At 34.4% G+C, this 14,196-nt stretch overlaps 1 protein-coding gene across 3 annotated transcripts; it reads right to left on the bottom strand.

Moving 5' to 3' along the window:
• Positions 1–5,677: 5,677 nt before the first annotated feature.
• On the bottom strand, positions 5,678–11,841 carry LOC131156224 (probable receptor-like serine/threonine-protein kinase At4g34500). Of its 3 annotated transcripts, none has more exons than XM_058109741.1 (7): positions 11,009–11,841; positions 9,275–9,379; positions 9,042–9,164; positions 8,067–8,237; positions 7,813–7,942; positions 7,520–7,729; positions 5,678–6,000 (listed from the first exon to the last, which is right to left on the bottom strand). In XM_058109741.1, exons 1-7 carry the CDS (start codon positions 11,635–11,637, stop codon positions 5,887–5,889), a joined length of 1,482 nt encoding a protein of 493 aa, XP_057965724.1. In that variant the 5' UTR covers positions 11,638–11,841; the 3' UTR covers positions 5,678–5,886. The 3 variants fall into 3 exon arrangements, with proteins under 3 accessions (XP_057965724.1, XP_057965726.1, XP_057965725.1); XM_058109743.1 differs by having other exon boundaries at positions 5,678–6,670; positions 11,009–11,828; XM_058109742.1 differs by lacking the exon at positions 5,678–6,000 and adding an exon at positions 6,604–6,679 and having other exon boundaries at positions 11,009–11,828.
• Positions 11,842–14,196: the final 2,355 nt, after the last annotated feature.

The raw sequence follows: 14,196 nt of genomic DNA, 5'->3' as shown, positions 1-14,196 counted from the left end.
CACCCCCTTGTGGAGTGGTTAGCACTAATCTGATCATAGATATTTGATCTATATAGCTAGGGTACCAAGCTCCTGAAACTAAACTAAACTAACATCCGGATTTTAATAACATATAATACGTGATATTATAGCATCTTTCATAATTACGGACTCGTGCTGAACATTTCATAATTACGGTCTTGTGCCGAATATTTCATAATTACGGCCTCGTGCCGAACATTTCATAATTAGGTCTCGTGCCAAACATTTCATAAATACGGCCTCGTGCCGATCATTTCATAAATACGACCTCGCACCGAAATCATACATAAATATGTCATTCTGAAAATAATCATTTTATCATACATTTATCAGAACCATAATGTACTGTATACTTTCATAACTTCTCAAATCATACTGCATTCACATCATTATCATATCATAATATTTCTCCACGTAAAATAATATTCATGCCACACATTTGCTGTATAAAACCATACATTGTATTTTAAAATCATATTTTTTGGCATCTCATACATATATATACATTTCAACATATTAGCAGCATTTTTCTCAAACGTACATTTCCTTCGTAATCTATAGAATTAATACATGCTTTCCAGAAAATAACTTTTCTCATAAATAATAATAATTTGCATGAAAGTAACTGTTTTAGTTTATTCTCTTACCTGACTACTGAGAAAGCCCCTAAAATATCCTAGTCTAACCCTTGTAGGATTTCCTGATCAATACCCTGAAAATGAAAACTCCCAGTATTAAACTTCAGTATTTCTACGTGTACATCATTTCCTATAACTACTGTAAGATCAAATTTGGCTTTAAAAGTCTTACCTCAACTCAGGGATGATTTCCAACTTGCTTTCACCAACGATTCGCTCCGGCAGATTTGGAGAGAACTTCCCCAGGAGAGTCATGGGGGCTTCGGATTGTCAATGCGGCATAAATTTGGCCCAAAATCGACAAAAGAAAGAGAGAGAACCGAAGGAGAGAGAAAGAGAGGAGAGATTTCTTAATTGGGAAGTAAAAATCCGGATTTTTTGATATTTATAGAGCTGGATTCGTCGACGAGCCACGTCATTCGTCGACGAGTCCTTTAATAATTTCGTCGATGAAATCCACTCCTTGTCGACGAAATTCAGTCTGCTTAAAAACCTCTCTCGGTATTTCCTCTTCGAACAATCGTGTCTTCGTCGACGAATCCTCTTATACCTTCGTCGACGAAACCCTGATGATTTCCCTCGGTTATTCCTTCCAAAGTGCAATGTCGTCGACGAAGGCTTCGTGTTCGTTAACAAAGGCTTCGCGTTCGTCGACGAATTCGACTTCCTCCTTATGTTACTTTCTTTATTTCCCTTCCTCTTTATTATTTAAATCTCATTATTATTCAGGTTGTCACACAAGCAAGCTCTTGAATCTGGCAATAAGGATGCTAAGAATCAAAAGCAAGAATAAGTTCTTCCTAGATGATATTTATCAATCAAATACAATGGAAATAACTTTAACTTACTCTCTAAAAATTAATTTTAGATAATGCAAAATGAGAGAGTTGTAAGCTTCAAGAAGATGTATGAAATGTGCACAATAATAAAAATTAAACTCACTTTCAAGTTGCAATTATTTTGCAACCAAGGAGTATAACAAATGATTCTCCTCAAAAATAGTTTTTCAAATCAAAGTGTAAGGAGAATGAGTAGTATGCTTTAAAATATTGGAAGAATTTGAACAATAAGAGGAGTATGAGTATAAAAAATTTCAAAGAATTCTTGCTATTGATTTTTTCTAATCTATTTCTAATTAAGACAAACGAGAGAGTACATGTAGATATTCATGGAAAAATAACCGTTGGGGTCACGGAGGTCTTTTTCGAAAAAGATTAGTGAGTTAATTAAATTTAACCTCAGTTTACTGTGGTAAAAAAATTTCCAACCCGAGAGTTTCGATCGCCTAACGCCTAGGGTCGGTCGCCCAAACACTCACAATAGCTTACAAGCAATTTTCCAGTTCGGTCGACCGTGGATATACTCGATCGGCTGAGCCAGGAAATTTTCCAAAGCTACATGGTTTCGGTCACCCGATGAGTGGTTTGGTTTGCTGAGTTTTGAACTTCGGTCGACCGAGGTCAATTTGAACTAACCATTCGGTCAATTGAGAAAGGTGAGGAAAGTCACATCTCAGTTTCGGTCGACTGTGGACGATATGCACAAAATATGTTCGGTCGGCTAAGGTTTGGTCAAACTGTTGACCTCTAACATGTTCGATCTACGGAGGCATTTATACTGCCAAGGGTTCAGTCGATCGAGACCACTTAAAATTTACGTTTCAGTCATGTTTGGTCTCTATGCTATTTCAACCCTGTGTGAATAAGCATATGCCATTTAAGTTCGAAGGGTGATTGTTCCTATGGTCATTCTAAGGCCTCTTTGAGTATAAATTTATCATATATGCAATGCATTATTACAGTCTATTATTACACACCCAAAATATAAAAACCAAATGCATTTACAATTAAAATTAAATGTCTTCAATCTTCTTACTCGTGTGTCTTCATGGGAGCGCCAGATACATATGATCTTGGAGTTTCTTCTGGCTTCCAAGTCCTTTGATCTTATGTTATGCTGTAATTTAGACATGTTCATATACTTAAACACACATAAGATACTTGTGCTTTGTCAGCATCAAAACAGAGATCGGACTCAAAAAGTCAACATATTTGATAAGCACCACTCATGAAGCAACAAAAGGCGGATACTATTTGGCAAAAAAAAATGGTCTATCTAATGAGCACCAATCCTAAAATCCAAAAGTGTCTATCTAATGAGCACCACTCACAAAGCAGCAAGAGATGGGCACAACTCAGTTAAGTATAGACCCATTTGATGAGTACCTCTCATAAGACAACAAGAAATAGACATTGCTCGATAGAGTATTCATTCATCTAATGAGCATTGCTCATGAGTCCCAGAGATGTCTATTTAATGACTCAATTTTGAATTTTGTGATAGTAAAAGGACTTAAGGTAAATACAATATATTCTTGAGCCAAAAAGGTAACTCTAAGACTCAAGAATAGGAGACAACTAATATAACCTAAAAGAGGCTCTAACATTAAACTCAACATTAACTAATACAAGACCAAAACTGAAAAGACATTGAGTGATTAATGGAAAGAAGGTAGCATCTGTTAATTAAAGTAGGGGATTAACATACAAATCTTTACTCCCTAGTAACCTATTCAAAATGTAACCCATAGGGTTATCGTGAATGCCTATAAAAGGACCCTCCAAGGAAAGTAAGACATTTAATCTTTTCTCAATTTCATCCATACTTTTACTGTTATAAACGTGCAATTCTTCCAAATTCCCTAACTTAGGCATTAGAGTAACCCTTCGGAGTACGCCTTGGGTCCTACAATCCATTTTTCTTTTATTTTTGGTAGGTGATCAAAGTCGTAATTGATTCAAATTTTTTCAGACAAATTCTGGTAGCAGCAAAATTATTAGAGGATCTACAAAGAGAAAGGAAAGAGAGAGAGGAAACTACACCCAAAAATTAAAAGGGTATGAATGAAAAATTGGCCTTTTATGTTTTCAAAAAAAAAAATTCTTTTAGGATTTATTTTGCTTAAGGAAAGAAATTTTTCTCCATTTAAAATTATTAAAAATAAAAATTATTTAAATATAATTAAAAATTGAAAATATAAAATGTTAATAATGTATAAAATTAAGTTTTTATTAATTGATTTTGCATATATTTTATTTTTTTATTATTTTCTTTGATAACCAAATATGAAAAGAATAAATTTTTAAATCATCTTTTCATTTTTCTAGTATTTTTCAGATTTCGAACGAAGCACTAAGAGTGAAAAGAAAATATAAAAGATTTTACAATAATTTAGTAGAGAGTCAGTTGAAAATAGTCTAACTATTACAAAATTCAAACATTACTCTTAACTCATTATTCACTAATGAGTTAGAAATATATTGAGTATTAGGCAAATCAATTTAATTACGAGACACCATATGAAGACCGAAGACTTTTGCCAAAGACCATTTATTTTTATTTTAAAATATTAAAATATGTAAAATAGATAAACAAAATATAATATGTAAAATAAGAATATATTTTATATGAGAAGATTAGAGTCTACGGGACATATCCTAAATTTGCGTAATTTTTGACGATCAATTACTCAAATCTAATACAAAACAAAATATTTTAAATAAACAGTAAATTAAATTTAAAGCATTAGTTTTTTAATAAAAAAAAAAACTCAAGAAAATCAATTACAAAAAATAAAAATAAAAATTAGACCCACATGAAAAATAAGCCAAAATTAAATAACCCTAGTGAGAGGAGGAGCAACAGGCCCATGTTCATCAAAGACTTTGAAGGTGGGGTGGAGGTAGCAGCAAACAAAGAATGATGCCCCAGGCTGCAGTATAGTGGGGAAGTGACAGTCCACTTTTCAGAATTTCTTCTTCTTTTTTTTTACCCATCTTTTATGTGACTCAATATCCAAAGAAAACTCCATCAAATATACATCTTTTCATCTTAAAAACCTTTCTTTGTAAACACTTTTGAAGCATTTCCTCCCCCATCATGTTCATGTTTCATAAATGAACTACAACTCAGATCTAAACTTCATCTCTCTCTCAGCAGGTATTGTAGGATTTTTTTTGTTTTTCTCTTTGGGAAAAAGACACTATCTCTACTGAAATTTGATAAAAATAAATAGAATTTTTTTTAAGATTTAAAAAATATCATAAATCTCTTCTAAAATTTGCCAATAAGATACGATCTTTCTCTCAAAAGACTTGTCTTTTTGACAAAATATAAGGGGAGATTTGTATGTTTTTGGTAAACTTCAAGGGAGGTCTTTAGAATTTTTGAAACCTTTCCTTTTACCAAACCAAACCTGAAGGGAGGTCAATGTCTTTTTTTTTTTTTTTAGATTTCTCTGTTATTCACATCTCATGTTTTTGGTAAAATGACAGGCAGTCCGATGCACAAAACTCCTGCATATGTAAAATCTCGAGAAGGGATGGACCATAATGGGTCTATAATACGCAGTCATACCTTGCATTTTGCAAGAGACTATTTCCATGTCTCCACACAGCGATATCTTTACCGTTGCGCCTAGACTTCCCTTCAAAAAATAAAAAGAAAATGTTCCCAACATTTTTCATCCAAGTCTTCAAAAATCACCCTAAATTGAGGAGATTGAGAGGGAAAAAAATGAAGAAATGAGAAAGATGAAATAATTACTACTGTAATTTCAGCTATAAACCATTGTTTTTATACCAAGTAAAGAAAATGAGCATCCTTATTCTATCCATCCATTTTCCATCTCTCCAGACAATGAAAAGCTTTCTTTCTTTCCTTCCATTATCTATCCCTTGTCTCTCCACTCTGCACCTTTCATTCTTTCTCACCAACCAAATCATTAAGAGGACATGTTCCTATGTCTGCAGAGACAGATTACTGTTGTCGGAGTAGAGGGAAACTTGGAAAAAAAAAAACAGAGGAGTAGAGGGAAACTAGTAATAGATCAAATCATCAAAAAGGGAAAAAAAGAAAACCTCTTGGCTAAGTCATTTTTCCAATAAATCTTGAAAAATGTTTTTTTTTTCCCTAAAAAAAAACTAGTAATTCAATATGAGATTTCATGTTATGCAAGCTGAAACAAAAAATAGAGAATTGATATTGATGGAAATGAACATATATTTACAAAGCTCATTTAAATGAAATGTTCTGTAACATATCAAGTGAAGAGACAAAAATATATATAGGGACATGCATGTTCAAGGCTACAAAAAGGAGAGCATATATGTGAGTTCTTCTATGTCGATGAAGAAAAAATACATGAACTGTGCTTCAAGTAGATTAATCATCTCCATTTTGATCTCTGCAATTCACCATCCCCTGCCTCCTTGGGCGGAAATAAAACTTTATTGTTGACAGCTGCAGGAGGAGGGAGAGGGGGCATCTCTCGTCGAGGTTCCTGCAAACATAAACAAGTAACTAGAACCATTTTGAATTGATAGAGTAGTACAGTATTATTTTTTTTGTTTCTTCTTTTTGAATGGTTATAAATCTTCTTGTTGAAATAAAGTGTTCCCATTTTTCCTGTGGCATATATGATAGTGCATATCAATTGGATTGAAAATTTGAATAGCTAGCTAGTTGGAGAACACAAGAAAAGAATGCCACACAGAGAACCATCTCTTTTCATCGAGCATGCATTTCCTTTCTTAGAAAAACAATGCAGCCGGAAAATATTATCCATGGCATGTCTTATTTACATGTTGATTTTTTTTTTTTTTAATAGAAAAATTGAAATAAAAAAGTTTTTAGGGATTTTGATGAAAAATCCATGATAAATTCTTGGGGTGGTTGCAATTCAACTCCTTTATGATTTGAGTAATATCCCACCACCTTATTCAATATCACAGAACATTATCCCCAACTCAAAAAGTGGTTGGAATTGTCCACATGGACATCATGTGTCCAGAGGTGCAAGTGTATAAAGTTGCAAGCCTTTAAAAAAAGACAACTCAGCCTTATTTTAAAAAATAGCAAAACAAAAAATATAAAAAGAACTTACAGCACTAACTTCTTTCTGCTCTCTCCCTCCCCCCATCTCTTAGAGATGATAGAATGCTCAATTTAATCTGCATGAACTAGACCAAAGTTGCTTGAGATTGAAAGGTTTTACACGAGTGTGTGAGAAATCGAAATATAAATTGTACGGTAAGACCATCGCTTAACAGTTCATTTTTCTATATTTTTCTCCCTAATTGAGGGGGATTTCTTGTCAAATGCCTTTTTCTATTGTACAGTTTTGCATGGGCAAAATTGTCTTTTCAAAAGGCCTAAGGGTACAAATGTATTCGGAGTTCATACACATGAGAAGGCTTTTAGAGCTTGGGAAGGGAGCTCGAAGCTCTAGAGACAAGTAAGATGACATTGCTTAAATTAAGCAAGGCGTTTAAATTGCAACCACTCCAAGAATTGGGGGGCCTTCTGTGAAAATCTTTGGTCTTTATAGTTTTATTAATTACCAGAGAGAGAGGAAGAGGAGGAAAATTTAAGCCACCCACTGTTTGTTCACCAAGGACACATTTCTGGCTTAATAACTAGCATGTCTACATCTTTAAAAAGCCCATGCAATGGTAGACAGCTGAGTGTGGCATTTGTCGGTCCACAACCTATACTATTTTCAAACAATACCAGGACTTGAACACAGCTAATGCTCGACAGAACTATACTCTAACCCATTTGCAGTAGAACAGCTTCCAAACTAATATAACCAGTTCAAACTCCTACATTCCACACTTGAGCATGCACCCAAGCATTCTAATGACAAGCAATGTAAAAGCAACCGACACTATATTTCACAAACTAGGAGTCTAGGATGGATAATAAACCAAACACAATGTTCATATGTCAGTTGAAATAAACACTTAGAAAACAGATACCGAGAAAGGTGCAAAAGAAGAGGGAGCAGGAGCAGGGCTTACAGCACGATAGGGGAACTCATCAGCCTCAAGCATATGTACTATTTGCCCCATCCTTGGGCGTTTATTGGCATCAAGATCTATGCACCGGAGACACACCAGCAACACCCGCTTCAATGCTCTTGATGAGGGCTGAACTTCAATCAGAGGGTCCACCACCTCTTCTCCATGACGACTTGCAACCATTCCTCTGAACCAATCAACCAAGTTCATCTGAAATCCATCCAATGGGAACAGTTTTAAAATAGAGTATTCACATTAGAAATGAATTCCAAAAGGTTAAAACAAGTATTCACCTCTCCAGCTGGCCTGGAATAATCAACTGGGCTCCTTCCAGTTATTATCTCCATGAGTAGAACCCCAAAACTATACACATCACTCCCTTCATTAAGCATACCGGTGCTTGCATACTCAGGAGAGACATATCTGTAGCACCAGATAAAAGATGATTAACTTTATGAACCAGAGCAAGGTGTAGAGAATGAAATTTGAACCTTTAAATAATGTAGCTTATATTTTAAAATTTGAAAGGAGAAAAAAAAAAACAAACCCGAATGTGCCCATTACTCTTGTGGTCACATAGCTTGCCTCAGATCCTAAAAGCTTGGCCAGGCCAAAGTCTGATACTTTTGGGTTCCAATTTTTGTCCAGAAGAATGTTACTAGATTTTATATCACGGTGTACAACTTTTGGTTCCAAACCTTCATGCAGATAGGCTAATCTGCAAAGGAAAAAAAAAAAAAAATGATATACAACAATTCAGGAAAGAGAATGAAAAAAAATAAATAAATCACAAATTATATGAGTTATGAGTATAAAGGAAAGAATGACCAATGATAGACCAAGAATATGAAGTGGCAGAATTTTTGGTTCCAATTACCAGAGCATGGGACTTCTATACTGTGGGTATCAGGATCTAACCTACTTCCTTTTTTTCACAGGCTATGAAATTGACTGGATGAGACAAGTGCAAATCTCATTTAGCTGCTGTTTAGTAGTCTGCTCAAATGTTTGATTGCTCCACTCATACATTCAAACTAATCACAGGAGTTATCCATTTGAAAAAGATGTCAAAAGACATAGAATATTAGTAAACTTTATCCTTCTATATGTTACAAGGTTGATGCAAACTATCACAGCTAGGTTTTTAATTACTATTACCAATTATATGCCAATTTACATGTTTACCACTAGGGCTGATCAAGGACTCAAGGATTCATTTTCATCAGTAGACCCACCAGTTTAGTAATGATATTTAAGCTGAAGTAACATAACAAAATATAAATGGAGGCAAGCTAACGCAAATATGCAATCATCAAATCAGATTTCAATAAAAAACAATCTAAAATTTCTCAGCAAGGACCACAATCTCAAAACATCCTAAATTTCCATCAAGCTTGATCATAAAATGTTGGTTGATCACCATTAGAGGACAATTCAGAACCAAGATATTAAGTTATAATTTTTAGTGACCATGCAAAGGAAGGTAAGTAGCTTAATGAATGTTAAAAGTAGAATATCACACCCTTTTGCAGTCCCAATGGCAATCCTCATTCGGATATCCCAGGCCAGAGGGCTAGTGGGCCCTACATCACCATGCAACCACTGCTCCAAATTGCCATTATCAACATACTCGTACACAAGCATCCTGCATGGCCAGTTGAAGTTCCCACGTGCAAGTTAGGGAATGGGGCAAAAAAATAATTTTCATTTCCTTTTGTTTAAAGGAAGGACAGTAGAGATAAGTAGCTGAAGTACCTTTGAGGGCCTTCTGCACAATAGCCAATTAGACCCACCAAGTTCTTGTGCCTTACTTTACCAATAGCCTCAACTTCCACCTTGAACTCCTTCTCCGCTTGACCCCTTCATTCACAAGCATCACAGGTAAGAATCATAAAATTTAACCACATAAGAAAAGTGGGAATGGGAATATAAATTCATTTATTTTAAAAAATGAAGCATATTTTTCTTCAAACAAAGGGGAAACTAAATTTTCAAATCTTAAAATTAATGTTCAATAGATCATGAAATAGAAGATTGGCAATTAATGAAATTTCATAAAGAATCTTGAACATCTAGAATGCTTAGAGAAATATTGTCAATTTACCATTTACATCTAGTTTGCAATTATTTTAAAATTCATTTCAAAAATAGTAAAAAATTATATTTTCTAAAACAGAAAGTCACATGCTTGGTTCTCCAGGTTTTTGTTAAACCCTGCTGACAATTTGATGAAGGAATGGAATATAACATTTGCAACACCTCCAACCAACCAAAACCCAAAACCCACCCCTCACAAAAAAAGGAACAAATAAAATTGAATAATTTCCTCCTTATGAATCTGAATGAAAGTAAATGCAGGTAAAAGCAGAGAAAGTGAAATTCCCAGAAAATGATGGGGAAAAAAGAATAGAGATAAAGTGGCCCTTCAGTTCCCCTGAAACTTAGTAAGCTAGATGACCAGCTGCCAATACAGACAAAGGGATAATACAGTCCAAATGCATGCTGGCAATCTTCCATTCAGCACACTATATAGCATGAAACAAAATTGTAAACTAATTATGATTAGGAAGAAAGCAACAACTTTTTAAGTCTAGATCAGCAGCAAATCAATTTTTCCAGAGCTTCAATATTCAAAATAACTCCATAATTAACTCCAATATTTGCGTTGATTGAGAAAAGAAGGCCATTGAGGAAGAGGGACAGTGCCTGTACTGCATTATTCCCACCTGGGATCTCAAATGAAGGGCCTGTGCTACGAAGATTAACAGTCCACAACCAGGATTGGACTGTGATCACAGTTCATTATCAGTGTCCACAAGAGATCTTCCTCAGGAAGGGACTTCGGAAAAGCAGAAGGCTACCCTTTCCCTTTATTCTCCTTGTTCTCTTGCATCATCATGCACAATTATTTCTCTGTTCACTTTCCCTGGTCTCATCCCCATTTGGTCATCTGTTGCAGAGTCATGAAGATGAATCTATTCACCTTTTTCCTTTTTAGGCTGGGCAACACCATCAAAATCCAAACCATCATCAGAAGGCCAACTGCCCAACAGTTGATCACAACAAAATGTCACAATTGGATCACACTTTCTTGCTATACAAGGCAATACACAGAGGAATCAGGGTATTCGTAAAGATTGAAGTTCGAAGTTAAACCCACAGTCACATTCCAAAACTGCTTGGCTTTTAGATTTAATTACCACTTCAGAATCGGATTACCCTTTTTCTATAGAGAGTGATCTTTAGTTGGAAAAGAACTCTCATATAGTTGGGAAATGGACATGAGAAAATTATAGCATGACTTGAATCGGATCACAACACAACTCTGAGCATAAACCATTTTACCAAACAAATAAGAACGGAAAAGAAGAAAGGTGAAATATAAACTGAACAATGTAGTTCAGATCTCACCACAGCCAAGACCAAACAAAATGAAAGCAAAACTGGGAAAAATTTTTCAAAGTAATTCTTATTTACTTAAGTACTCACTTGTTGTTCAGGAGGTTCTTCACAGCCACGACGGAGCCATCGCTCAGAACCCCTCTGTAAACGACGCCGTAACCTCCTTCTCCGATCACATTCTCTTCGGCGAACCCACCAGTCGCCGTCTCCAGCTCCCTCAAACCGTACCACTGACCCCAACCGATGTTCTGAACCTCAGGCGAAGCCACAACCGCCGCCGACGACGTCGAGCCCCGGCTTCCACCCGAAAAACTGCTCTCGGCGCTCTGTTTCCTCGCATCAGATCCCTCACTCTCGACCTTCTCCCCCTTCACCGCAACAATACCCCCAAAACCTTTCTCCTCCGCACTCCCCTCGATTTCGTCAATCGTTCGATCTTTCTTCGCGCGATCCGAGGCTTCTATCTCTGCGATCTCCTTGGAAACCAGGGGTATCAGACTCGAGCCTTGCTTCCCAAGGGTCCTCCGCCTTCTCGACCACCGATTTGAAAGCAGGCAGATGAAAACAGTGACAGAGACGACGATCAAGCACGCACCTATCGCTCCTATCAGTACGTACAGCCTCAGCCCGAGAAATGGGGACTTCCCGGACAGCTTTCCCGTCAGAGTGTCAGCAGAGCCCTGGCTCCCGTTTGAGCCTGGGCCGGAAACCGCCATTGTTCCCGGCGACGCAAGCACAAACTCCGAATTTTCAGAGAGAGGGAGAGACGGTGAGATGGGGAAAGGCCCAAAATCAGAGAAAATGGAAAAAGAAAAGGATTGCTAATTGGTATGAGAGCTACTGAGAGAGCGCGCTTTCAACGGATACAAAGTAAAAGACAAGAGACAGACAGCGAGAGAGAGAGAGGCAGAGGGAGAGAGAGAGGGAGAGAAGAAGGGTGAAATATAATAGTTTGGGTTGGATTTTGGCAGATATTACGGAAAAGCCACCAAATGCGACCGTTCAATATGCTAATGACAAAAATCAAATACAACCAGGAAAGTAGCTAATCAATGAACTCCATACTTTAGTTACTCCACTTTATTCACTCCTAATTTTTCAATTTTTTTTTTTTAAAAAAAAAGTAAAAATAAGAATTTTTTTAATATGACACTGCACAATTTATTAGTGCTTAGAATATAAATTTAGACTCCTAAATTTAAATTTATAAATTGAAATAAAATATAACATAAATAATGTTAATTTTTTAATTTTTAAATAAATTTAATTTAAATTCCGAAAACTATATTCTCAAACACTGATTTTGAGTATTTTACCCATTTATTAACAATTATAAGAAATTGAGAATGTAATATGTACACAAAAAATTCAAAAAAATTGTGTTTGATTAGGTCGATTTCAAAATATTAAAAAAAAAATTATAATAGTTGCTCTAATACCAACTGTCACGAACAAAACACTTCATATCTTACATAAGATAATCTAGTACCAGATATCACATTTGTTTAATTAATCAACCAAAATATATTGTAGTTTATCACAATAATAACTAGAAAATTATAGCTAATTACATTTTATGAACTCTTACTTTCTCATAAAAAATTTTCTACTTCATTCTGTCTGTAACACTAAGAATCATAAAATTGACAAAGAAGTCATACTCTAATTTTACACTAAAGCATTATATCACTCGAAAAATAAAACTTATATTATTATTTATGATCCTCTGCGCACACGATTGGCGAGCATAAGCAAGGATAATGCTCTGAATAAGTTCGATTCATAATATTTTTAAAAATTTAAATATTTATAAATATATAGATGAAATCTAATATAATTTTATATTATATTTTACCTAAAACTCAAATCTAAATTTAAATTTAAATTTTTTAAATATGGGATAAGTGCTATTTATTTTACCCAATTAATGTGGCAAATTTATAAATATTCGGAATTAAATGCATTGGATGGTGGCACGTGGTGGATCCATGCAAAGTAGGTGGTGGATATTTTTGGTTCCTCCCTCTTGGATATAAAAAATGGTCTCCACTTCCCCAAATAATAATAATTTAAATTTAAAAAAAAAATGTCTATGTTTTGAATATAATTTTGTGAATAAAATTTTCATGGGATATGGTTAAAATATTTTTTTATGAATGTTTTGTTGTTAGGCACTTAATGGGTGTCAGGTGTACACATGTCATAGGCTTATTGGTTAAAAAGTTATTTTATAAATATTATGTTAAATTAATTAAATTGGTCTTAATTACATTTGTGATGACTCTTAGTAAATAAAATAATAAGCATTTCTTAAATTAGTAATATTAGTAAATGACGGGACATGCATTAAGATATATGAAAATTGCTTCAAAAATTTGGTGAGTCAAATATTACTAATATAATTAACCGTACACGGTATTTAGCACAGAACCCTTACGTAAAAAAAAATATAATTGTGATTTAAGAAATATCATAGAGGAAAAAAATTAGTGATTACGGGATGAGAAGTACTCATACATAACCCTTACTTAAAAGAAACATACCCTTTTTTGTTAAGTTCTACATAAAAGAAGTAAAGGTAAAATAGCTCGATTAAGTTTTCATGCTTATTGGTTTTCACTCATGATTCATAAATATCGAATTATGCAAAGACACCAAAAAAAAAAAAAAAGACCTAATATTATAGCTCAAATTGGGTTTGAGTTAGCGATGTACTCTATCTAATAAAAAGAGTAATGTTTAATTGAATTCTAAGAATTTCAACCTCATTTTTTGTGACTTAAGTAAATGGTCCATTCAGTATATATTCTCGTGTAATAAAGAAATCGTGAGAATGATTTTTGTGGCGATAAATTAATGAAATAACTTTATGAAACTAAAGAAGTAAAGAAAACTTTACTTGTAATTAATCTTTATTTATAAATTAAGTTATACATCTGAGAGAAAATAGAAAAGAGTGAGTAATATATGTTTACGGGTCTAAAATTTAATAGGTTAAAGTTGTAAAGCAAAGTTAGCGATTCATAAAAACAAAAAAGTAAAGTTAGAGTCATTACCAAAAAAAAAATAGTCAAGTTTGAGTTAAATTATATCTAAGAAATTACGCTTAGGTGCAATTTACTTGCCAACACTAAATAAGCTTTAGATTGATATAAAAGCACAAGGAGACATGCATGACTCGAAACTTTTTATTTGGACAAGCCTTTCGGATCCATCACGACAATACAAAATCAAGTAGATCGATGAAAGCATTGTTGTTCATTTGTTAACGCATT

This window comes from Malania oleifera, chromosome 5, assembly GCF_029873635.1.
Source record: "Malania oleifera isolate guangnan ecotype guangnan chromosome 5, ASM2987363v1, whole genome shotgun sequence".
Classification (NCBI taxonomy): Eukaryota; Viridiplantae; Streptophyta; class Magnoliopsida; order Santalales; family Ximeniaceae; genus Malania; species Malania oleifera.
The sequence above is the reverse complement of the archived record's forward strand: the minus strand, read 5'-3'. Positions and strand labels throughout refer to the sequence as shown.

Bases quoted from the DNA above. Each gene is read 5' to 3' on its own strand.
- LOC131156224 (XM_058109741.1), bottom strand. From the start codon at position 11,637: ATGGCGGTTTCCGGCCCAGGCTCAAACGGGAGCCAGGGCTCTGCTGAC. The intron at 8,238-9,041 runs GTGTGATATTCT...TTTCCTTTGCAG, and splicing joins GCCATTGGGACTGCAAAAGG to ATTAGCCTATCTGCATGAAG. The intron at 7,730-7,812 runs GTGAATACTTGT...GATGGATTTCAG, and splicing joins ATTCCAGGCCAGCTGGAGAG to ATGAACTTGGTTGATTGGTT.